This window comes from Rhinatrema bivittatum, chromosome 7 (assembly GCF_901001135.1).
Source record: "Rhinatrema bivittatum chromosome 7, aRhiBiv1.1, whole genome shotgun sequence".
NCBI classification, from domain to species: domain Eukaryota; kingdom Metazoa; phylum Chordata; class Amphibia; order Gymnophiona; family Rhinatrematidae; genus Rhinatrema; species Rhinatrema bivittatum.
The window spans coordinates 123,735,392-123,759,865 of record NC_042621.1 but is presented as its reverse complement, the minus strand read 5'-3'; the positions used below and the strand labels follow the sequence as shown (position 1 = coordinate 123,759,865).

The 24,474-nt window shown below is 44.9% G+C and overlaps 1 protein-coding gene across 3 annotated transcripts in view; it reads left to right on the top strand.

Annotated features, from left to right (window-relative positions):
- SGPL1 (sphingosine-1-phosphate lyase 1) overlaps window positions 1–24,474 on the top strand; it is a 210,634-nt gene that overhangs the window by 27,293 nt on the left and 158,867 nt on the right. The window contains exon 1 of one of the 3 annotated variants that reach the window (XM_029609058.1): window positions 10,047–10,188. The exons of the other annotated variants lie outside the window; for them this stretch is intronic. Coding sequence (XP_029464918.1) covers window positions 10,135–10,188 — 54 coding nt within the window. The 5' untranslated portion in view covers window positions 10,047–10,134. Of the gene's footprint in view, window positions 1–10,046; window positions 10,189–24,474 lie in introns of those variants that run through there. 3 annotated transcript variants of the gene reach the window in all.

Below are 24,474 nucleotides of genomic sequence, written 5' to 3'. Positions count from 1 at the left end.
TAATTGAAATTCTCTTCAGGAAATGAACTTTTCCCAGGCATTCCTATGGTCAAGGAACCAATAGGAAAAGGCAAGAGAATACAGACAGAAACAAAGCAAAACAGGATAGAACCAATAAGGAACTCAAACATGGAGATAATATCACACAGTGTCACCATAATAAAGAAACACATAGATATACTACAGAGGTAAATACCATTCCATAAAGTTAATAGGTAATATATTTAAAACAAATCCGAGTGGTGTTCTTTTTTTTTTTTTTTTCCCTTCAGTGTACAAATAAACTGTTGGATGTGATGCCAGAGAATGTAATGAAAGCAGTTAGTGTAGCTGGGTTTAGAAATGATTTAGATGTTCTGTAGGAAAGGTTGACAAGCCATTAGCCATGTACACATGGGAAAGCCACTGCTTATCCCTGGTTATGAGCAAGATGGTGATTATATTGTGTGTTTTGAACAAAGTCTGCAGAACTTTAAAATATTCAGGCCAAGGCGCACAGTTCAACATGCATTTGGACGCGTGTTTGGATGCATGTCCGTAACCCCCGATGCAAAACGGGGGTTAGCGTGTCTAATCAAGGACGTAAGTAATAGCACTAATTAAATGTTAATTCATGCTAATGAGGCTATTACCTATTTCCCCTGATTAAAAAAAAAAAAAAAAAAGTACGCCTGACATGCACATTTTAACCCGCAAAAATTGTCTGCCCGAAGCAGGCAGTAATTCTTGAGGAGCCCAAAGAAATTACAGAAAAGCGTAAAATTAAAAAAATAAAATAAAAAATTTGTGCTGGCGGTCAAGTTAGGAAAAGGGAGGCTCCATTAACGAGCGTCCCATTTTCTTAACTCTGGCTGTGCACAGGTTAGGAAAACAGACACTCATAAAATTAAGCATCCGTTTTCCTAACCCACTGGCAGCCACCTCTCCTGGGCGCAGCTGCCGAAGAGGCCCTGGGGTGCACAGTTTCCCCTAGCGCCTCCTTTTTACCGTGGCACCAGATTTAAATATTAAATCGGGCACTCGAGAGGTGGATCGGCACGCGTTAAGGGAGTGCCCGTTTAATGCGAGCCGATACTGCATCAGCCTGATTGCCTTATCTACTCTTGGGGGAATTGTACATGTTAGGTCCCTTCCCTTACCTTTCCCGCAAGGTAACCTTCCCCCAGAATGCACTTCCTACATTTGTGTCCCCTCTTCAGAGAGAGTCTCTGGCTAAAATCCCATGCCGATTTCATACTTTTCAAATTCATGCTGATCCCTCACTTCAGTTTGCTATTTAATTTGCCAAGCAAGACTACTTTGTCTATCTGACAAAATCTCTTGCCTCCAACCTTGCCATTTTTATTTTTATTTTTATTTATTTATTTTTTTACTACACGCCATTCCCTCCTCATACTGCTTTTTGCCTCCTGTCCCTCCCCTTACTCTTTGTTCTGACTATGGCTGACTACTTCTATGACATGGTTCACAAAATTAGTTTTGCATTCTCAAGTAGGGTCATCTTTACCTCTCCTTCCCCCACTTCATTAGCTCCCTTCCTCTGCCCCTGCTTACCCTCATTTACTCCTTTTTCTCAAATCACAGTGGAGGAAAGGGACCATCTTTCCTACTCCAAACTCACTACTTGTTCCACAGAGTCAAGAAGCCAGGTGGGAATGGACTCCATGTCCTCGGCAGTCATCCCCTTCCTACTGTTACTTTTCACTGCGACTGTTCTGGCTGCCTTCAGACATTCTGTGATCACACCACTCCTCAAAACCCTCACTGGACCCTGTCCTGCCCTGCTAACGATTGTCCCATGTTCCTCATCCCTGTCACATTCAGACTACTTGAAAGTGCTCGTCATGTCTGCTGTCTTGATATTCTTTCATTTCAAGCCATTCTTTTATTCACTAGAAGCTGGTTTTTGCCATCTACGTTCCACAGAAATGGCCCTTGCTATGGTCTCCTCCAGTGACCTGTTTTATGGATGATACCAAAGACCTTTACTCCATTCTTATTCTCCTTGACCTGTCTGGTGCTTTTGACCACTGATCATCACCTACTCCTTAATATTCTGCCCTTGCTTGGATTTCAGGACTCCATCTTGTCTTGGTTTTCTTCTTATCTCCTCCTTTCGCAGTTTGTGTGGCCTTTTGGTGGCTCCTTCCTCTGTTGGCATCCTGCTATCAATTGATGTTCCCTGAGTCCTCCTTTTTCTTCTTTCTTTATACCAATTTCTTTGTTCTGATCTCTTCTCATAGCTTTAAATACCATCTTTATGCTGCTGATTCCAAGATCTACCTCTCTACACCAGAAATTTCACCAGGAGTCCAGACCTAAATCTCAGCCTGATTATCTGACTTGGACGTTCACTACTGCCTTAAACTCAGTATAACTAGGAGAAAACTCCTGATCTCCCTCACACCACCTTATAACTTAACTTCAGCCATCATCAAACCCCTCTTTCTTTCTGAAAACACATCCAAAATACTGATAAAATGTAATTTCTTTTAATGTAATATCACCAAGATCTATTCCTTTCTGAACATACTACCAGAACCCTTATCTACTATCTCATCACAACCTGCTCCTTGCAGATCTCCTGGTCAACCATCTCTCTTCACCACAAATTATGTAAAAGTCAGCTGATTGACTTATCTTTTGCCAAAATCTCCACACCCATATAACCCCTCTCATCAACTCACTGCATTTCATCCTTTTCCACATACAGTTCAAGCTTTTCTTACTCACCTACAAGGTCCTTCACTCTGCAGCTCCACACTTCCTCTCCTCTTAATCTCGCTCTACACCCATCCTCACGAACTCTGCTCATCTGGTAAGTCACTCTTATCTACCCTCTGCTCTTCCACGGGCTACCATATGCTTGGAGTAAACGTCTGCTTTCTCACGGGTCTTATTCAAATCCCATCTAAAAACCCATCTATTTTTTTTTTTTTTTTTTTTTTTTTTTAGGCTGCTTTAAATCTTAACTCCTGATCATCCTACTCACCTTATCAGTTTTGCCCATTTTCTTAATAAAAGAAATTCACAGTTTAGCCTTGGGTTTGCCTTAGGTTGTAAGCTCTGCTGAGCAGGGACTGTCTTGTGTTTTTATAGTGCTGCGTACGTTGAGGAGCGCTGTAAGAGTGATTAGTTAGTAGAAGGCAGCCAGAGCTGCCGTGGGCTGGGACTCATGGGGGATACGCAGCAGGGACACAGGAAGGCAGTTTTTCAGGGCAGGCTCTCTGCCTGGTTATTTCCTGAGGAGCTTAGTAATTCTGAAGGCTTGCATCTTTCAACATTTAGTTAATATTAAGGTATTCATAATACCCATCTACTGGTGTGTTTTGGTTTTCTTTTAGTTTTTATTTTGCTGCCGGTAGGGACGGGGAAGAGGATGAAAAGGAGTGCTGGCTTATGCAGTGCTGACTTTCTCAAGTACCTTCTACCCTTGATAATCTTCTGTCACTCTTTCTGGATGCTCCCTGTTTGAATTATCTCCTGAATCAGTTCTTTTTTTTTTTTTTTTTGTATTTCACAGTCCATGAAGCATGGGGACGATACATTTTTTTGTTTGTTTTTTTACTTCAAGTTGAAAAGAAATCAGATTTTAGATAATCTTGTCTGCATAGTGAACATGGAGTACAGGCAGGTTCTGCAGAGAGAGAACATGCCAGCAGTTTTCACATGCGTGGTCTGAAAAACAATTTGGCTAACTGGATAACTTGAATAAGCTTAATTTGACTGACTGTGTAATTTTTATTTTTCTCCCTTTACATTTACAGTTCTTGGATTTCACTCTTATGGGCCAGAAGTAGTTGAGAGAATACAGCTGGTTTATAGTAAAGTCACGTTAATCTCTACCCTCTATTCATGGATGAAAATCTTTCCATTCTGTTGTACTTATCCAGTAGTCTGTAATGATTTGGCTGTTTCATGCATCCACCACCTTTTCTGTAAAGAAATAATTTCTAAAGTTATTCTGAATCCTTGGAAACTTATATCGTGACCTCATGTTCTAGAACTTCCACGTAAATGCCTGCTTCTTGTGCATTATTTTTTCTTTGGGGTTTTTTTTTAAGTATCTAAAGATCACTATCACATTCTCATCTTCCCCAGGAGGTTCTCGGCAGAACCTGTCTGTACTCCATGTTCACTCTGCAGACTACAAGATCATCCAAACCCTGATTTCCTTTCAACTTGAAGTAATACAGATAACTGTATTGCTGCCAAGCTTTGTGGTCTGTGCAATACTGAAGACATTACATCCTGTCTTTCAAAAAGGCAACTTCAATAGGGCAATTCAGACAGGGAGCATCCAGAAATACTCCAAAAGAAGTTAATGATCATCAAAGGCAGGGTTCTTTCCTGCAGGAGGTACTTGAGAAGGCGAGCACAGTGTAAACCAGCACTCTTTTTCATCCCCCGCAGCAAAATAAAATTAAAAGAAAACCAAAACACACAGTAGTTGGGTATTATGAAGTCTCCTTTCTTTCTGGTGTGGACTCTGCAGCATTTTCATAGTCTTTCTCTAGGCTTTCTCTAACCATACCCTTATGAAGGTATGGCCTCTAGAACCTGACATGCTGCTTCAGATGAGGTCTCCTACAGAGGCATTATTTACCTTGCACTTTTTTTTTTTTTTTAATTCTAGCTCTCATGTGACCCTAGTATTCCTCTGGTTCTGGCTACTGTCACATTGAAGATTTATTTGATTTTCAGCCTTGATCATAACTGTCAAAGCATGTGACTACTCCTTAGGCTTTTAGATCATTTTTGTATTGACGTCTTACTTTATTGTAGATCTTGTTTCCTCTGGGGCGGAAAAAGAAAAGACAAACCTTTCTAACTCCTCTGCAAGATACCTTGTGATGGATAATATTCCCCACCCTATGCACTCTACTGATTTTAAGGAAGTACATTCCAAGAACAGAGGTTATCACTACCCTCTGTGTGCCCCTCGACCTGTTTCTAGCCAAGTCAAACACCTTGCGGCCCACCCCCACCTAAGCTTCTTAGTTTTAAGAGCCTCCTATATGGGACTATCTCAAAAACTTTTCTGAAATCTAAATGAATCTCTTCCCATGCTTTCCCCTATCAAAGAAATTGATCCACATTGTTTGTAGGTTATGCTGTTCCTCTGGTAAAAATCATGCTGCCTTGGATCCCACAGCCCCCTGGATTCAAGATACTCCACTATCATTTCCTTTACTAACAATCAGGCCGATACAGTACAATGCGCTCCGGCAGAGCGCACTGTTAGCCTGTGTTCGGCTGCGCGTTTTCGACGAGCTGTTTTTACCCCTTATACAGTAAGGGGTAATAGCGCGTCAAACGCGCAGCCAACCCCCCCCCCCCCCCCCCCGAAACTACTAGCGCCCGCAACATGCAAATGCACGTTGATGGCCCTATTAGTTATTCCCGCGCTATAAAGAAAGTAAAATGTGCAGCCAAGCCGCACATTTTACTTTCAGAAATTAACTCCTGCCCAAAGGCTGGTGTTAATTTCTGCTGGCACTGGGAAAATGTATAGAAAAGCAGAATAAACTGCTTTTCTGTACACCCTCCGACTTAATATCATAGCGATATTAAGTCAGCGGCCCCAAAATGTAAAAAAAAATAAATTTTAAATCGGCCGGTGGCCCGCGGGTCGGAAGATGGACGCTCAGTTATGCTGGCGTCTGTTTTCCGAACCCGTGGCTGTCAGCGGGTTTGAGAACCGACGCCGGTAAAATTGAGCATTGGCTGTCAAACCTGCTGACAGCCGCCGCTCCTTTTACCGCGGGCCCTCATTTGCATACTCGATATCACACCCAGGAGAGTGGCCTGGGCGTGCGTTGGGAGAGCAGGCGCTCGCTTTGAAGCCGGCTGTCCCGCGAATTTTACTGTATCGGCCTGTTTTATTAATTGGCAAAGCACTGGCTGGTTTTGTTACCAGTCTCTTATCCTGCGATTCTGTGGTCCGTCTCCAGTCCCTTATTTTTGTGAATGCTGATCAAAAGTATTCAGTATTTCCACTTCTTGTCACTCTCCTTACTATTCGTTCTTTCTTTTCCCCTCTGGTTTATAATCTTACCTTTCCACTTCTCCTTTCATTGACATATAAAAAAAACAAACAAACAAACTCAAACAAAAAGAAACCACTTCTTCCTCTCCTCCCGGATCTACCCTTATGATTATGAATCCTACGACCACTGTAAACGAGATCCAGTTGTAATTGAACTAACCTGTTTTGTAATCCTCCTTGGGACCTTTTTGGTTAAAAGCAGAATATCAAATGTTGATGAATAATAAAATATTTCTACTTTTATGAAGAGGGATGATGTCTGCTTTTATTTGGAATTGTAGTTCAATAACTCTATCGGTGGAGCTGCCACAGTGAGTGCCTGCCATTCCAGGACATAGCCAGTCTATCCTCCATTGCCCTGTTCACTTTCAGTTCTTCTAGTTCCATACAAACCCTCTATCACAGCGATGAACAAACTATGGCTTGAACAGCCCTGAAGGGGGGCACACTGGCTGTGCCCAGTTGGGGAAGAAAAAAATGTCTACATTGAGTCTCTGTGCTGTGGAGGCACTGCAAGTTCAGGAAGGAGGATGATGCCAAACTTAGGGCTGGATTTTCAAACGTTGCAACGTTTTGTGAATCGGCCGGGGGGGGAAGGAGGGGGCAAAGTGGAGGGGTGGGCCTGCGAAAGCCGGCAGTGATCGCACCACCGCGGTGTTACTGCTGCCAGCTTTTGCACCCAATAGCGCCATCGTGAAAGGTGGTGCTGCTATTGGGTGCGCTACTGGCAGCGATAAGGGGCTTACCTTATCGCCGCCAGGGATGTTTCTGCAGTGACCGCCCCGACGACTCCTCTTCCAGTGCCGACGCCACCCCAATCTAGCTATCGCACGCGAAAGTGTTAGAAAATAACCCCCTTGGTGATGACATCGTAAGCATACTCAAACAAATCTCCACTTACAATTGACCAGCGAATGCTTGTATACATGAGATAAACTTAATTTGGGAGGAAAAAGACCTCTGAAGTGCCTTGATGCTTCTCTGAAATTATAAACAGTAGAAGCAATTGCCTGATGTAATCACCGTTCTTAAAAACTTCCATCCAGCCCACTCGTTAAAGAAACTTTTTGTCAAACGTATTTGTCCTTTGTACTTGTTTAAAAAAAAAAAAAAAAAAAAAAATTTAAATCCTTTTAATAAAAAAAAAAAACTTAGTATGCATGAAACGAAGCAGACTTGAAAGCAAAAATATGGCCTTTCCTTATTCGCTGCTTCACTTCAGCTGACATCCAAACACGGATGATGATGACGAGCATTTCAGAAAGCTGCTTCAGGGGTGGCATAGCATTCAATTTATGCAAACCGGAACAGCATTTTGTCAGAGCAGACTGCTCATAATCTAGGGATAAACTGTGCGTCACTAGCGCGTCCATGGCATTGGGCGCCCAGGAGATGTGGGTATGTGCTCAATTAGTGGGCATCTGTTATTCTAACCTGTCCGCTGGCAAGATTTTTTTTTTTTTTTTTTTTTCATGCTGCATTCTGTGATTCCTCCTAGGTGGTAGGAACCACAGAAAAGCAGTATTTTGGGCATTTTTTTGTGGCTTTATGGGGCGCTTTTGTTTTTTTCCAGATGGCTCGGAGCGTGTAAAGACTTAATGCCAGCTTTGGGGCTGGCGTTAAGTTTTCCATGTTAAAAAGTGCATGGTGACTTTTTGCATCACAGGGGATAATAGCTAATGACATTTACATGTGATGAGCACTATTAGCTATGCACTGGTTTGGACGCGCTAATCCCCTTATTGCATCGTGTGTTAGCCTAGCACATCTAAGCACCTGTGCGCTAGCCTCAGCACACTTATATTGCATCAGCCTGTTGAGTAGCAGACGAGGCAACTTTCATGGTGGTGCACAGCCCTGATGAAAACAAAACCATGCCACATAATTTCTATAAAAAAAAAAAAATGGAGGACGAGAGCTCAGAAAATATAGGCTACAGGTCAAGGCTAACGTCCAGCACGTGTCACTTCAAACTGTAGGTCAGAAAAACCTCCAAAGTTGCTCATCAAAAAGCTCTCATTTAAAAAGTCTTCTATTCTGCAGCTTCCAGTTAATTCAGCTCTTACAGCTAAAGGAATATTTATTCCATTTTCATTTTAAATGTATTAATGTGAAGTTTTTAGAAGCAAGTTTTTTGAGCGTGTGCCTGCATACTGAAGACATGGATGAGTGTTAATGAATTTGATGCAGTCCAGCCCGTCGGCTTTCTGTTTTGAGTTGCCCTCTTCCGACAGCTGTGATAGAATTGGCTTGCTGCTGAGAGGGCAGATAAAAAGCCCAAATGGTCTATCCAGTCTGCCCGGCAAAAACTGCTCATGATAGTAACTTTCAGGTTACCCCCTTGCCTTCTGTTAAGGGTGGTAAGTTTTTGGGGGTTTCTTCACATTTAATATATTTAAAATAAAAGTGGAATAAATATTACTTTAGATCTTTTTGATTAAATAAAGCAACTTGACGATTTTTCTTACCTATGATTTGCAATGACATAGGCTTGACATCAGCCTTGAGCTGTAGCCTATCCATTCTGAGGTCTCTGACCCTTTTATTTATTTTTTTTTAATAGAACTTGTATGGCACTATGTATAACTTTTGTGGTAAAGTTTTTTTGTTTTGTTTTCATCAGGGTGTACAGCACTGCCACAGATACTGGGGTTGGTGCAGGATCTCTACTTCTGAAACATCCAGCACCATAAAATCTATCGGCAACACCTTTTCCCTTCATTGCAGTTCCATTTGTCTTTGACTAAATCAATATTAAGTTTTCTGCCTTTGTTTGACGGTCTCGGTGGCGATGGGAGGGGAACATTGGCCTCCCAATTACCCTGTCGAGTCTCTGTGCTGCAGCGGCATTACAATCTCAGGAGGGAGGGAGCTAGAAGAGCATAGGGCAAATATGCCACTGTTTAGCCATGAATCTCTTTTTTTTGGTGAGCTGGAGAGCAAGAGAGAGAAGCAGCTAGCTGTGGCGGGCCCTGGCAGGGAGATGCTTATTCTGCAGCAGAATTGGACAAGGGGGGAGCAACCACTGTGGTGTTCCCGAACCCAGAAAGAGCCTCAGCCTGGGAGAAGTTCCTGCTGCTGCCGGATCCCTATCCGGGGAGAGATATCAATGATGTTGCCAGCCTGGGGGGGAAAGGTGGTGAGGGAGGGGAATGGACAGAGAATGAGGAGGTGGGGAAAGGAGAATAAAAGCAAAAAGTATAAAGTTGCATGAGAGAACTTGAAAGATGAGCAAACTAAGAAAAATACAAAAATAGAGAGAAAAATAGAAAAAATGAATGAAAACTGTGGGTGGATTGGAGTTTTTTGTTTTTTTTTTTTTCACCTTTTAACAACATTTTGACTGAGACATACGTGTGTGTGTGTGTGGAGGGGTTAATGTTCCAGCTCTTACCATTGGAGTGGAGGAGTAGCCCAATGGTTAGAGCAGGGGGCTGCTCTCTTTTTTTTGACCTGTCAATGTCTGGTTCCATTCTGTCACCCCTGCAAGCTGATTCCATCTCTCCTCCACAGGCCTCCATAATTGCCCACCTCTGCTTTAGATTATGCTGTTTAGGGGGTGCCTAACTGGTAAATCCAGTCCTAATCACAATGAGTCCTCCCTTCCCTCTGTTTCAATTGCTTTAATGTTATCTGCCAGCAGTGGTACTTGTCTTTTGTTTTGTTTTTTTTTACTTTCCTTGAAAGGGATGAGAAAATAGCTGTGGATGCAGAACACCGATGGCTAATGGAAGACCCAACTTAAAAATGTTCTTATCGACTCATTTACAGCACTCGGTATCCTTTAACTGTTCTCTCCACAAACAGTGTAAATGTAGCAATTGCCGAGGCTTTTGGAATTTGTGTGAACTGTGTGAAAGAGCCACAAAGAGCAATTTAATAACCCCTCTCTGACCTTGGGATTCTCAAACTCTCTTCCAGTCATCGTCCTTTTCTTCCTCCTCCTTATTCCTTTGCGGGCTTTTTTTTTTTTTTTTTCTTTCTGGTGCCGTGGAAGGGAAGGAGGAAAACCAGCCTTTGGTAAAGAAACTGACAGGTGAAACGTGGCATTTCAACATAGCTGCCTGTAAACGTGGACGGTCAGAATGTGGTCGCTCATCCTGTCAGGAAACACAGATTTTCTGAGGACAAGCGGATCGGTGAGTAGCACCCATGAGAGCACGATCACTATTTGTGCCAAATTGCTTCCTCATCCACTGGTATCTGGAAAGACCGTAAAGTCGTTCCACGCCCTGTGCAGGACCGCCTGCTCAGCAGCAGCCCCACGGCTGTCTTTAGGTTTGTTTTTTTTGTCTGCTGTCCGTGTGGGATCTCTTATTTGACTCCGTAGCCATTTATTTTCTTCCTCTACATTAAACTGCTGATTTTGCTTTTTGAATTTTTGCCTCTGTGGCCCTTCTGTTGATAGTTGCTTTTATTGAGGCTTATTGGCAGTTTTTAAAATTATTTTGCTTTATTTTTGATGTCCCTGCGTTCTGCTTGATTGACTAGAAAGTTGTTGTGTTTTTTTTTTTTGTTTTTTTTTAAATTCGCATTTTTGTGTTACTAACAGATTTACTGGCCGATACAGTAAAGTTCGCGGGAGAGCGGGCGAGCGCCTACTCTCCCGGCACGCGCACAGGCCAATGCCCTGTGCGCACGATTCAGTAAACTAAAATATTTAAATTGGGGCCCGCGGTAAAAAGAGGCGCTAGGGACACTAGCGCGTCCCTAGCGCCTCTTTTTCGACAGAAGCGGTGGCTGTCAGCGGGTTTGACAGCCGACGCTCAATTTTGCCGGCGTCTGTTCCCGAGCCCACTGACAGCCACGGGTTCGGAAACCGGACGCTGGCAAAATTGAGTGTCTGGTTTTCAACTCGTGAGCCGCAGGCTGCTTTAAAATTTTTTTATTTTATTTTTTACTTTTTTTAACTTTTGGGGCCTCCGACTTAATATCGTCATGATATTAAGTCCGGAGGGTGTACAGAAAAGCAGATTTTACTGCTTTTCTGTGCACTTCCCTGGCGCCAGCAGAAATTAGCGCCTACCTTTTGGGTAAGCGCTAATTTCTTAAAGTAAAATGTGCGGCTTGGCTGCACATTTTACTTACTGTATCGCACGGAAATGACTAATAGGGCCATCAACATGCATTTGCAGGCGCTATTAATCTCGGGGGGGGGGGGGGTTGGATGCGCGTTTTTGACACGCTATTACCCTTTACTGAATAAGGGGTAAAGCTAGCACGTCGAAAATGCACTGTACTGTATCGGCCTGAAAGTGAGGGGCAGCATTTTGGGGTGGAGCTATTTATCTGGTAACTTAGCGGCTAAATTAGACCTGCTATTCAGCTGGCCTGAACTTAGCCAGATAAACTTATCCGGCTAACTATTAGATAGAGTACATTCAGCAGTGTGGCTGTGCCACTGAATATCTCAGCCAACTTGCTTACCTGGTTAACAGCTGAATATGGACCCCAGTGTTTGTATGAGACAGAAGATTCCTATGTATAACAATCTGAGGCACAGGTCGGCTCATTAATTCAATAAAAGTGTAAAACAGCTTCATTGGATCAATTGAACAGCCCTCCCTCATGGCTGCATAGGATAACTGTAGGCTCAGTTCATTCAGATGTACAGCACTTTTGCTAAACATCCACAAAAAGCAGCTGACATTTCCCTTTAAACAGTTTCCTCCTTCCATCAAAAACAACTTGACTATTGGGGAAAAAACATAAGAAATTGCCATTGTGGGTCAGATCAAGGGTCCATCAAGCCCAGCATCCTGTTTCCAACAGAGGCCAAACCTGGCCACAAGAACCTGGCAATTACCCAAACACCAAGAAGATCCCATGCTACTGATGCCAGTAATAGCAGAGGCTATTTTCTAAGTCACCTTGATTAATAGGAGTTAATGGACTTCCCCTCCAAGAACTTTATTGTTACGTAAGGGTGTTTAGTGTGCCCTTGGGCCTCAGCCCGACCCCAGACGGATCCGGGACTGAACCGAGGGTTGACGCCGTGTTCCGCTATGGCTGACGGTCTGAACCTCTGCCAGGCCTGCAAGCTCCTAAGGCCAACAGCAGAATGATGTTGGAATGTGAATGGTCCTCCAACCATTCCGAGCCCTTTCGGACCTGCCGCTTGGATTGGCATGGAGCAGCAGGCCGGCCTGAGGATGAGGGCAGACGGAAACCTTGACACGAAGACGTGGCAGACTTGGGTTGATGCGACGGCATCACAGACATGACGAGGAACTTGAAATCCAAACAAGACAAGACGCAAGGCAGGAGGACATTGGCACTGTCTGTCAGGATGCCCTACTCGGTCCACCCACGGAACTGAGTCGCGGACCACCCTGTCCCACTGCGCGCCCTACACAGCCCGAGGAGGCTGGTCACGGACCACACTGGGAGCGGGACAAGCGCAGGAAGGATCCAGTTGAGATGGGACTCCTACATCGGAGCCAATGTCATCCGAAGCACCAACACGGCTGGCAGGACAAGACTGCTCAGGAGCTCAGGACACCAGTCCACCTGCAGGCCTCTCCAACCTGGGAAAGACGTCGTCCGAGGGAGAAGGACAGACAGGACCAGAAGGCTCAGGAGCACAGATGTGAACACCAAAGAGGGCAGGACACCAGGAGACGAACACCGGGACACCTGGACGAGGACCTCAGGCATGAAGACATAACTTGACATGGCGAGACGAAGCGAAGAGGAGCTCCACGAAGAAGACCTGATGGAGCTCTGGCAGGCAGGAGCCTCCAGAGTGAAGTAACTCCGATGCAAGGCGAAGACTGACTGACGGAGCAGCCCTTTTATAGGGCTGAAGCAGGAAGTCCAATCTTAGGTGGGGCCAGCACACTTCCTGTGTCTGGCCCTTTAAATGACATGAAGAGACGCGCGCGGCGCCTAAGGGAAGCAGCAGGAGAGCTGTGCAGGATCGCGGACAGCGGCCTGCACCAACGTACAGTGTCAGAAGAGGTAAGGCTGGCCTGGATGCAGGCCCTGACGTCGGCAGCGGCTCCAGCCGCTGCAAGCAGCCTCGAGGGCGGCTCCAGCCACCAGGAAAGACAGAGGCTTTTGCGGCCTCTAGCCGCGAGAGTGGTATCGGCGTCGGCAGCAGTCCCGGCCGCGCTGAAGATGGCAGGAAGTCCGCGGCTCCAGCTGCGGTGAAGAGGAGCAAGACGGGCGGTCTCCAGACCACAGGGAGAAGCACAGTCCGTGGCTCCAGCCGCGCAGAAGGCCCGACGGTGGCGTCCTGCCGCATCAATGAAGCAGAGGCAGCATGGGGTGAGTGAGAGCCTGCTCATGGGGGGACCCACGGGCAGATGTTCATAACACTTATCCAAACCTTTTTTAAACCCAACTGCACTAACCACATCCTCTGGCAACAAATTCCAGAACTTAATTGTGCTTTTAGTGAAAAATAATTTTCACAGATTAGTCTTAAATGCGCTACTTGCTAATTTCATGGAATGCCCCCTAGTCCTTCTATTACCCAAAAGTGTAAATAATCTATTCACATCTATTTGTTCAAGACCTCTCATGATTTTAAAGACTTCTATCATATCCCCCCCTCAACCGTCTCTTCTCCAAGCTGAACAGCCCTAACCTCTTCAGCCTTTCCTCATAGGGGAGCTGTTCCATCCCCTTTATCATTTTGGTTGCCCTTCTCTGTACCTTCTCCAGTGCAACTATATCTTTTTTTTGAGATGCGGCGACCAGAATTGTACACAGTATTCAAGGTGCAGTCTCACCATGGAGCGATACAGAGGCATTATGACATTTTCCATTGTATTAACCATTCCCTTCCTAATAATTCCTAACCACCCACTGTAGTCACAACAAACACTGGCTGCTACTCCCACAGTCTAGCAACTTTCCTCTGGAGTATCTGCAACCTCTGTGGCTTCAACATCCATGAACTCCACACTTGGTTCCAGCCTCCTCCTCTTCCTTGTTTGACCGTTGCTCCTCTAATAGTAGCAGCTGAGGAGTCAGGTGTTGTTGAAAACCTGGCCCTCCCTACTCTCAGAACTTCCATTCCCAGGGGCCCATAGACCCTTGTCCCCTCCCTTAGCTCTAAGGTAGCTGGAAAATGTGATCTCTGTGCTTGTTCTAAATCCATGCTTTTCCCCTAGGTGTTAGATACCTGTTGCTCTCTTAATTTTAGTATTCTGCTTTCACCACAATAATCAAAATTGACCTTGGTCGAACAATATAGAAACATAGAAATGACGGCAGAAGAAGACAAAACGGCCCATCCAGTGTGCCCAGCAAGTTTTGTACTTTTTTTTTTTCTCTCATACTTATCTGTTACTCTTGGCTCTTAGTAACCTTTTGGTTCTATTTCCCTTCCACCCCCACCATTAAAGTAGAGAGCAGTGTTGGAACTGCATCTAAGTGAAATATCTAGCTTAATTAGTTAGGGGTAGTAATCGCCACAATAAGCAAGCTACACTCATGCTTATTTGTTTACCCAGACTATGTAATTCAGTCCTTGTTGGTTGTTGTATGCATATAGATCCACTTTTCTTCATTCCCCTTGCCGTTGAAGCAAAGAGCTATGCTGAATATGCGTGAAGTATCAGTCTTTCTCCCCTGCCGTTGAAACGGTTACATTTTTATCTGAACAAGCAGCGAAGGACAGGATCCCTGTGTTAGGCTGTTAATGTTTGGATCTGGGCCATCTTTTAGGATGAGCCTAAGAGCCACTTTTGTTTTAGTTTACCCGAATGTTGTCCTTTCCTGACTGGATGGTCATTTGAACCATTACAAGTAGTCTGTACACTAGGACAGGCAATGGAATCTTTCTTTGAGCCTGGTCTACTCGAGGTGGATGTGTTCATTATTGTCCTGAATAGGAAGGTCCCAGTTTTCTGCCCCAGGAGATCAGAAGACAGACTAGTGTCAGATGCTTTCTCCTCCAATCATTGGGGGAGCAGGGCTTCTCTATGCATACCTTCCCATATTGCTAGTAACAAAAACTTTAGTATAACTTAGAAGGGGTTATGAAAGTTTGATTCTCCTATGTCCTTTCTGGAAGAGAGAGAGAGAAACTTTCTCCCCCCCCCCCCCCCAACCCCCGCCTAAGCTGTATTTGCTGCAAGATCCAGTCTTTGGCCCTCACAGCTTGTATGTTGAGGGATGTGATATGATCCCTTGGTCTCTCAAACCCATCTGGCTTCTGGAAAGGAATCCCTAAAAGGTCTTATACTGGAGAAAGTTTGCTGTCTGGTGTGAGCTCGTCTCCTGTCCCCCACAAAAACAGCTTGATTACATTCTTATTCTTAACCTGGTCTCAAAACCAAATCAGTTGAGGTGGTGTTGGATTTCTACCTTAATTTCCCTAAGCTACATACTCATACAGATGAAACTACTACTACTTTATATTTTGTTGTAAACCACTTCTTATAGTTTTTCTGAAATTAGGTGGTATAAAAAAAAACTATGAATAAAAAATATACTATGCTACTCAACGTATGCAGTGCAGTACAAAAATGGTTCTTCACTCTGAATTATAGGAGAGCTTTTGCCTTCTGCTTGGAGCAAGTTAAAACCTATTGGACATTCATCTAACTTTCTTTTGACCCTAATAAGCCAGTAAATCCGGTGACCAAATGTGCCATCTTCAGTTAGGTAGCAGTTTGCATTGCTTTCTCTTGTGTATGAGCAGGCCTCGCCTTACTTTATGGACCTTGGTGATGCCTGTGACTGTCTCTTATCTTCAGGCCAATACAGTTTAATCACAAGTCATGCAGATACAACAAGTATGAAAGTGTCTATGAGATCTCAACAAAGCACTAGGGTACAACAGGGGGACTCTGTGCAGCTAATAAGGAAACATATTTTTTTTTTTTTTTTTTAAGAAAAACATTTTTAATTTTTTTTTTTCTTTTAAAGGAAATGGTTTCAAACTCAAGGCACACCTACGTTAACAAAAATGTTGTGTGGCACTCCATCCTGATGCAAGAGGTTGATGTAGCTGGTCCTACTGATGCTGAAGTCCTCATTATGTGTGTCTCTCATGCAACTAAGTGAATGGGATGACATGAATTGCTGCAGCCATGTGCCCCAAGATGACTAGGCCTGATCTTGCTGGAGCTAGAGTCTGCTGCACAAGGGCCTTTACTAGCCCCTTTAGCAATAAGGCCCTTTTATTTGGAAGGACTAAATCTATTCATGCTCCTAGGAATTGAATCTTCTGGACAGAAATGAGGCTTGATATGGCAAAGACGATCAGAAAATCCAGGGACTGAAAGAGCGGAATGCTCTTATTCTGGAAGTCCAGAACTCCTGATGGGGAGATGTTTGTCACCAACCAATCATCCAGGTAGGGAAGATGCAAACTTCATCCAGGATAAGCACATCACTACCACTACCAAGCACTTCGTGAATACTCTTGGGGCTGCAGATAAGCCAAAAGGAAGGACTTTGTACTGGTATTGAGTTCCCTTCACTACAAACCTGAGGTATCGCCAGTGCGAATGCTGACCCAGGATATGAGCGGAGGCTTACATGAGAGTCAGTCACCCAGTTGAATGAACAGAGATTGTGTGAAGGGAGTTCATCTTGAACGTCTAGTGCATCAGATGTTTGATCAGTTTTTATATCTAAAATAGGTCTTTGTCTGTTTTCCTGGAAATTAGGGAGTAAAAGCTCTGGCATTGTTCCAGGGAAGAAAACAGCTCTAGCAATCTGTTGCAGGAGTGATTCCACCTCCCAGTTGAGGACAGGCCAATCAACACAAAAAATCTGATTTGAAGACTGCATCTATCACAGCAGATCTCCTAGGACAAGCAGGATGGTAGTCCTCACATGTGGGGTGACGTAATCAAATGGATCCCGGCATGGAAAACGTTTGTCAAAGTTTCTAGAAACTTTGTCTGGCAGACTGAGCATGCCCAGCCTGCTGCTATCCGCGTATCCATGCATCCACGCAAGATTCCCCCTTCAGTCTCTTCTTTTCCATGGTGTAGTAGCCTCACGGTTGTGGAGCTCCAAACCCTTGCAGCGTAGTGTTTTGCATTTTTTCGGGGGGTTTTTCTTCTGCTTCGGGTCTCCCTTCGCTTTCGGTTCCTGGTAGGTACCCTAGGCTTTTTCCTCCGCAATACGCGGTCTATTCCCGACTCCCATTTCTGGGTCCCAATTGGTCATCGACTGCACGCCAGGCTCTTTTTGTATGGTGTCAGGTTTTCGATGGTGTCCCCAGTGCCCATGGACCATGTCCATCACGGATCTGCATGAGGTATGCATCCTCTGCCTGGGGGCCTCGCACGATGTACAAGGGTGTCGTTTTGTGCAACCAAATGACCCCCAAAGGGCATTGTGCTTGCCTGGACAAAATGGAGAAACTTTTTAGCTCTCCAAAAGTGTCCACCTCAGCGTCTGTATCATCTATGACTAAGGTCTGCAGGGAACCGTCCCCGTCTCTCTCCCTGGTGGTCCCGCTCTCCAATACCCCTAAGGGTCACAGAGAGGGAGATCGATCCTTGGAGTAGTCACCGTCCTCTGCGCTGGGGAAAGACTGGGCTGAGAACCGGAAACCCAGGAAGCACTGACACCGATCACTGTCCCGACATGGTTCCGGATCTGGAGCGGCACTGTCCACTGGAGGCCCCATCCTCTGGTAGCCCAAGGAGTTCCCCACTGACAATAGTGCTGGGGGCCGGGCCCCCTTATGGTTCCTCAGAGGGTGTGCCAGTGACGGCTCGCCACACAGGACTTCCAGGAGGAATTGGACCGCATAGTGCAATTGGTGGTGCTCAAAGTGCTTCAAAGCGTCGAGCTGCCGGTGCCACTGGCCCTCATACTGGTGCCTGAGCCTCCGCCTTCCATGCTTGTGCACCTGCTAGAGCGTCTGGATGTCCTTCTTGGTGCCCTACCGATGCAACCTGTACCTGAGAGGCCCCTGATGCCTCCTCGCCCATCGATGCCCTCCACCGGTTCCTCCGAGGAGGATGAGGCACTGGGTGCTCATGCCCGTGGTTCCCTGGGCCGCCACCCGTTCCCCTCCGGTATACCTCGGCCAATGCCCCCCTCGATGCCAGAGGGCCCATCGATTCCGTCTGCATCCATGGCCCTCTGTGCTTTTAGGGCCCCTATGACAAGTGGGACGAGGATTCCTTGGACGCCTCGTCAGAGTTCTCCGTGGCCCCCCCCCCCCGGACTTATGGCAGAGGCCATCCCCTTCCAGTTCCTGTCGCAGGAGGACTCCTGTCATAAGATGCTGGAGGTCCTTCAGTTTATCAACGCTCTCAAAAAGGTCATGGTGGTGCCTGTCCACGACATCTTTAAAGAGCTCCTTTTCCGCATGTGGGAACACCCGGTGTCTGTGGCCCCGGTGAACAGAAAAGCTGATGCGACTTACCTGGTCCAACAGGTAGTGGGCTTTGAACGGCGGCACTTACCCCATCAATCTGCGGTGGTGGAATCCGCACTCAAAAAGGCCAGACGGTCCAGGACACATGCTTCTGTACCCCCGGGGCATGAACACAGAGAGCTCAATGGCATTGGGAGAAAGATGTTTCAAGGGGCAATGCTGGTGGCTCATATTGCGGCCTACCAGCTATATATGACACACTATGACCGCACTTGTGAAAGCAAGTCCAAGATTTTGCGGAAAACCTCCTCCAGTAACAGCAGGAGACCTGACGGCCCTTGCTACACTGGGACTAGAAGCAGGTAGAGACAAGGTCAGGTCAACTTATGTCTTTGAGACCGCAGCCCGCCTAGCCACAGGGAGCATTGGTGCCAGGTAGCTGGCTTGGCTTAGAACCTCCGACCTCTCCCCTGCACAGGAGAGAACCTATTCGGGGACAAGATAATAACAGGTCCTGGTGCAACTGACGGATCAGCATGATACCCTTCAGCAACTCTCCGCCAGCCCCTCCAAAGGCTCTTCCACCACCAGGCTTCCACCACCAGGCTGGGCCAGCGCAAACCCTTCTACCGGCCTAGAAAATACTTCCCTCCAGCTGCCTGCACTTGGCCACCTCGACCCAGCCCCAGGGGCTGAGGCTGACAGCAACGGGCACAGAGGCCCCAACCAGCCCCTCAGCAGGCCCTGTCTGCCGGCTTTTGACTGGTGGCGAGGGGGCACGAGCCAAACACCGGTTCCCATGGCGGCTGATCTCCCAGTTGGTGGCAGGTTCTTCTACTTCGCCCGCCGCTGGGAAGAGATCACTTCGGACCGTTAGGTCCTCTCCATCGTCCGCAGGGCTACTGCCTAAACTTCAGCAGGCTCCCAGAGACCATCGTGGAATTCGTCTGCCCATCAGGTTGTCCTCCAATTGGAACTTTCCGCCCTCCTAGGGGTGGGTGCAGTAGGACCGGTTCCCCACGAACAGTGGGGGCATGACTTCTACCTGAGGTAATTCCTCATTTCAAAGAGGAACGGTGGCCTGCACCCCATTCTCAACCTCAGGACACTGAACAGTTTTCTCGTAAGAGAAAAATTCAAGACGGTCTCTCTGGGTACTCTGATTCCTTAGCCTATTTGCGGGTTTGGCGAGTGTTTGAAGCTGGGTGTGAAGAACGAGGGGTTCATCCTTGTTTGGTTAATATCCTGCTCATTTTTGAATTTTTGCAGGATGGATTTAGTAAAGGGTTGGCCCTTAATTCATTGAAGGTACAGGTGTTGGCTCTTGCCTGATTCAGAGGTCAGGTGAATTGTGGACCCTTGTCGGCTTATCCAGATGTGACCTGTTTCTTAAAAGGAGTGAAGCAGCTTCATCCTCCCTTGCGGTTACCGGTGCCTTTGTGGAGTCTTGGATTTTTTGGTGGGCCCTTCTTTTCATCCGATGCTTAACCTCTCCTTGATGTTGCTGACCTTGAAAATGGTGTTTCTTGTGGCAGTTTGTTCTATGCATGGAGTATCTGAACTGCAGGCCTTGTCTTGCTGGGAGCTGTTTCTATGGGTCACGCCAGGGGCAATACAGCTGCGAACTGTTCCATCTTATTTTTGCCAAAAGTGGTCTTCGATTTTCACTTGAATCAGTCAGTTTCCCTGCTGTCTCTGGACAGGGAAAGAGATGCGGAGGAATATCGCCTTTTACATCCCTTGGATGTCAAGAGGCGTATCTTGAGGTATTTGGAGGTTTCTAAACCTCCCAGGAAGACTGATTGCCTGTTTGTTCTCCACGGTGGGAGTAAACAATAGCTTGCTGGATTAAGGAGGTAGTAGCGGCCACATATGTGGATGCTGAGCAGCCTTTGCCTAGTCAGGTTAGGGTTCATTCCACTAGGGCTCAGGCAGTGTTATGGGCAGAGATTAGATTCTCCTGTTGACATTTGCTGAGCTGATATGTGGTCCTCCTTACACACCTTTTTCCCGGCAATACCGCCTAGATGTGCAGACCCGGGAGGAAACAACCTTTGCATATGGGGGGTGTTGATCGGACTGTGGGCAGCCTCCCGCCCTGTTCGGTAGTAGCTTTGGTACATCCCACTGGTCTTGGATCTACCTGTCCATATGCTAAGATAGGAGAAATTACTAATTACCTGATAATTTCCTTTTCTTTAATAAGGACAGGTGAATTCACCTTCCCTCCCTTGGCTGCCGGATGGTTCTGCTATTGTCATCCTGCTTGGCTGCATGTTCAGGGGTTACTGGTAAGTGTCAATCCAGTCCCTAGAATAGTGTGTTCTCTTTTTTTTTTTTTTTTGTCTGAGCTCAGTGGTTTCCTGTTGGCCGAGTGCTGTTTTGTCCACAGTTGCCTTTTGCAGAGAATACTGGCAGGCTGATGTCAGTGCAGGGGTATATATACTGTGATATCAGTTTTTCTGTCTCCATCTGCTGGTAGAGGTGCATAATGCACCACTGGTCTTGGATCCATCTGTCCTTATTAAAGAAAAGGAAATTATTAGATAATTTCTCCTTTTAATGTATGCTATGCTGACTTTGTGATGTTTATACTATTTATTTATTTATTTATTTTTAATTTTTATATACCGAAGTTCTTGTAAGAACTACAAATCACCCCGGTTTACATGAAACGATGAATTGCCCAAAAAAGAGAAGGGGGGGCTTTACATGGAACAAAAGAACAAATTGCCAATTTAACATAGAACTAAATCAATCTTATAAAAATAATATAGATAGATACAATATAATAATTTAACATAGTAATAATGAAATAATATAGATACAATGAAAATACAATATAACTATATTATAACTATATAATAACTATATTATAACTATATTATGGTTCTAGTGTGCTGAAGCTGTATTTTTATTATCTGTTTCACTGAACTATCCTGAGTACTATATTGTTACTGTTTTTTGATTTGTCTATTTCTGATTTACTTTACTGTACACTGCCCTGGGTGAACCTTTTCAATAAGGTGGCGTAATGGATAGCTATGGCACAAACTTTCATTCTAAACTTTTTCAGTACATCTCAAGTTTTGACCTTAACAGTCTTTGTTTTATCTCTTGCCTTCTATTCCCCTTTGCTAGTGTGTTCCAGCCATTCCATTCCTGACTGTGTGTCCTTGATGGTAGAGATCAGTTCTGATTTTCAGTGCCCTTCTGTTCCCAATCCTCCTATTCATTTTTATCATATCTTGCAAGTCCCAACCTTTGCACCTAATAAAACTGTAATTTTTTATCTAGTCCTTTTCCATTTGTCACAGAACAGTTGTCTGTAGCAAAGTAGACATGCTTATATTTGGCAAACATGATGGAGAGTGTGTTTTGTGCTTTTTTTTTTTTTTTTTTATTGAATAAAGTACATCATATCTATATTGCTTCAGTTTTGTCAGGCAAGTTAGTCCTGTTTTTCAGGTACATTTGCAAAGTATTCTGGAAATTTTTTTTTTTTCAGAAAACGTAAGCGGGTTAGGGTGCTGTGCGCAGCCACGAACAGTGGGGGTAGTGAATTTTATTTGAGCCATGGCCTTCCCCCTACATTTACGCAATTGATTAGAGGCATATATATAATATGATTATTTGAGCCAGTGGGTCAAAGCTCTCCTCTCTCCCCCCCCCTCCCCCCCCCCCCCCCCCATAAGCTGAAAGCAACAAACACAAAGGCAGACACTGCACACACAAACAAAATACTTCATATCCAGACAGTTATCCAATACCCAGACTCACACAGAGACAGACACCCCACAGAGAGACAGAACCTCTGCATCCAGACAGGTAAGAGACACAGACATATACTACACCTAGACAGAAAAACTCTCATCAGAAACAGCCAATACACATCAAGCTCGGACACAGAGAGAGAGACACTACATCAGAGACATAGCCACATACACACACCACATACAGAGAGAGATGGATCATACCCAGACACAGGCCACATACTACAATGGTAAGAGCTGGAAAAATTCTTTTCGGAATTTTTTAGGAGCTGAGAAACTGTGTCCCACCCTGTCCAATTTTTTTTTTTTTTTTTTACTGTTTTAACTAACTTTTCCTAGTTTTTGCTCTCTTTCTGTATATTTTACTTTTCTCATATTTATTTTTATTTTCTCATGTTTTGATTTTAACTGTTTTAGCCTTTTTTGCCTTTATTCTCCTTTTCTCACCTCCTCATTGTCTCTGTCCTCATTGCCCATTCCACACATCCCCCCCCCCCCCTCCTCCCATCTCGCCACTTCTTTTCCTCTAGGTGGGCAACAGCTGTGATCGCTCTCGCTCTCTCGTCAGGGACTCAGCAGAACTCCTCCCGGGCTGGGGCCTGAGGATGGCAGCTAGTTCTGGGCTGTGCATCACCACAGTGGCTCCTCCTGTGGCCACTTCTGCCACAGTATAGGAAGCTCCCCACCTGGGTCCGCTACAGCAGAGGCAGTTCCTCTCCATGGCCCACCAAAAAAGATGGCTGGCTAAGCTGTGGCGTGCTTACAATGATGTCACTACATTCTGGCAACTCTCTCCCTCCTGAACTTTCAGTACCTATGTGGCACCGACACTTGACAGCATAAACATTTTATTCTTCCCTGACTGGGCAGTCACAATGCCTCCCTTCAGGATTGTTTGTTTATACCTCCACCAGTTTACTCACTCCTGACTTAGAGGACCTGTCTTCAGTTTCTGGCTTAGGTCTTCCACTCCTCAGGCCAGCTTAATGCTGCAGAGCCTCTGGGGAAGAGAGGAAGGTTTCCAAGCCCATCACAACAGTAGCTTAATTTTGGGGTCCATGTTTGAGGGGTTCTGGAAGTAACCTTGGCTGTGATGACTGGGCTAGGAGAAGGGATATAAAATATAAGCAAATATTTTTATTTATTTATTTAACATTTTTCTATACCGACCTTCAAGGTTAAATACCATATCAGGTCGGTTTACATCGAACAGGGGTAGATCAGTGTAACATAACATAACAAAGGAACAACTTTTTATAATTAGTGGAGGTAAAGCAGAAAAGTAAGAAAGTTACATAATAACAAGGACCATGAACTAGGAAGCTGAATTCAGCTGGAAAAAGAGAAACCTTAAGAATGTATTAAATTAAAATACTAGGAGACTAGTAACTGATGAGAATATTGAAGGGGCGAAGTTCCAAATTCAATGCTGAGTAGTTGTAGTTGTCTAGTGAAAGTGAAATATGCCCAGGTACTTGTGAATGAAGACTTGGGGATGCTAGTTCCAGCTCAGATTCTGATTTTTGAGCAGGAAGTTCCTTTGCTTGACACCCCCCACCCACTACCCAAAATAAAAGGATAATTGGAGACTCCCTTTCATCTTATAACATGGAGCCAAGCTTTGAGTTTTGGGCTACCCTATTTCCTGCAGTGTTGACAGCTGCACCACAAGTTCTTCTCCCTTATGACACACTAATATTAACATTCCATATGTCTACCTCTCCACCTTGGTTCCTATCTACCGCACCTGTCATATTTTCTAGGTATATGGCCACATCTGATTGTAGATAGTTAATCAGAAGAGTTATGCTTAACTGAGCAGTGATTCTATGTTGTGTGCTATGAACTTAAACCATTGTGCAAACCTTTCTAGATAAAAAAACAAACAGATTTTAATGGGGGTCTCTGGAGATAAAATGAACTTTCACTACCAATTTGTGCTCCTCTGAGTAACTTCTGTACTTTCTCCCTCTTATCTGTAACCTTCACTTTCCAAAAAGTAAAGCTTATAAAAAAGCTATTTTAATTGTTTTTGATGATCTCTTGTATTTTCAGTGGACACAAATGGCAAACAATATATTTTTGGTTTGTCATGATTAGATTCAACTTATTCAACTCCTATTCATCAAAGGTTTTGGCTTCTCTATGAACATATACTTTTTTCACTTGTTAGTCTAATAAAGGGCTGAGGAAATTAATATGAAAGGGAAAAAGATTTGGAGTTGTGTAAATCAAGACTTTTCAGCCTTTGTATTCAATTCTTTAAAATACCGGTGGACCATGCTTTTTTTCCATTGGTTTTGTTCATAGCAATGGTCCTTGCTTTATTTATTGAATTTGCCCTCAAATAC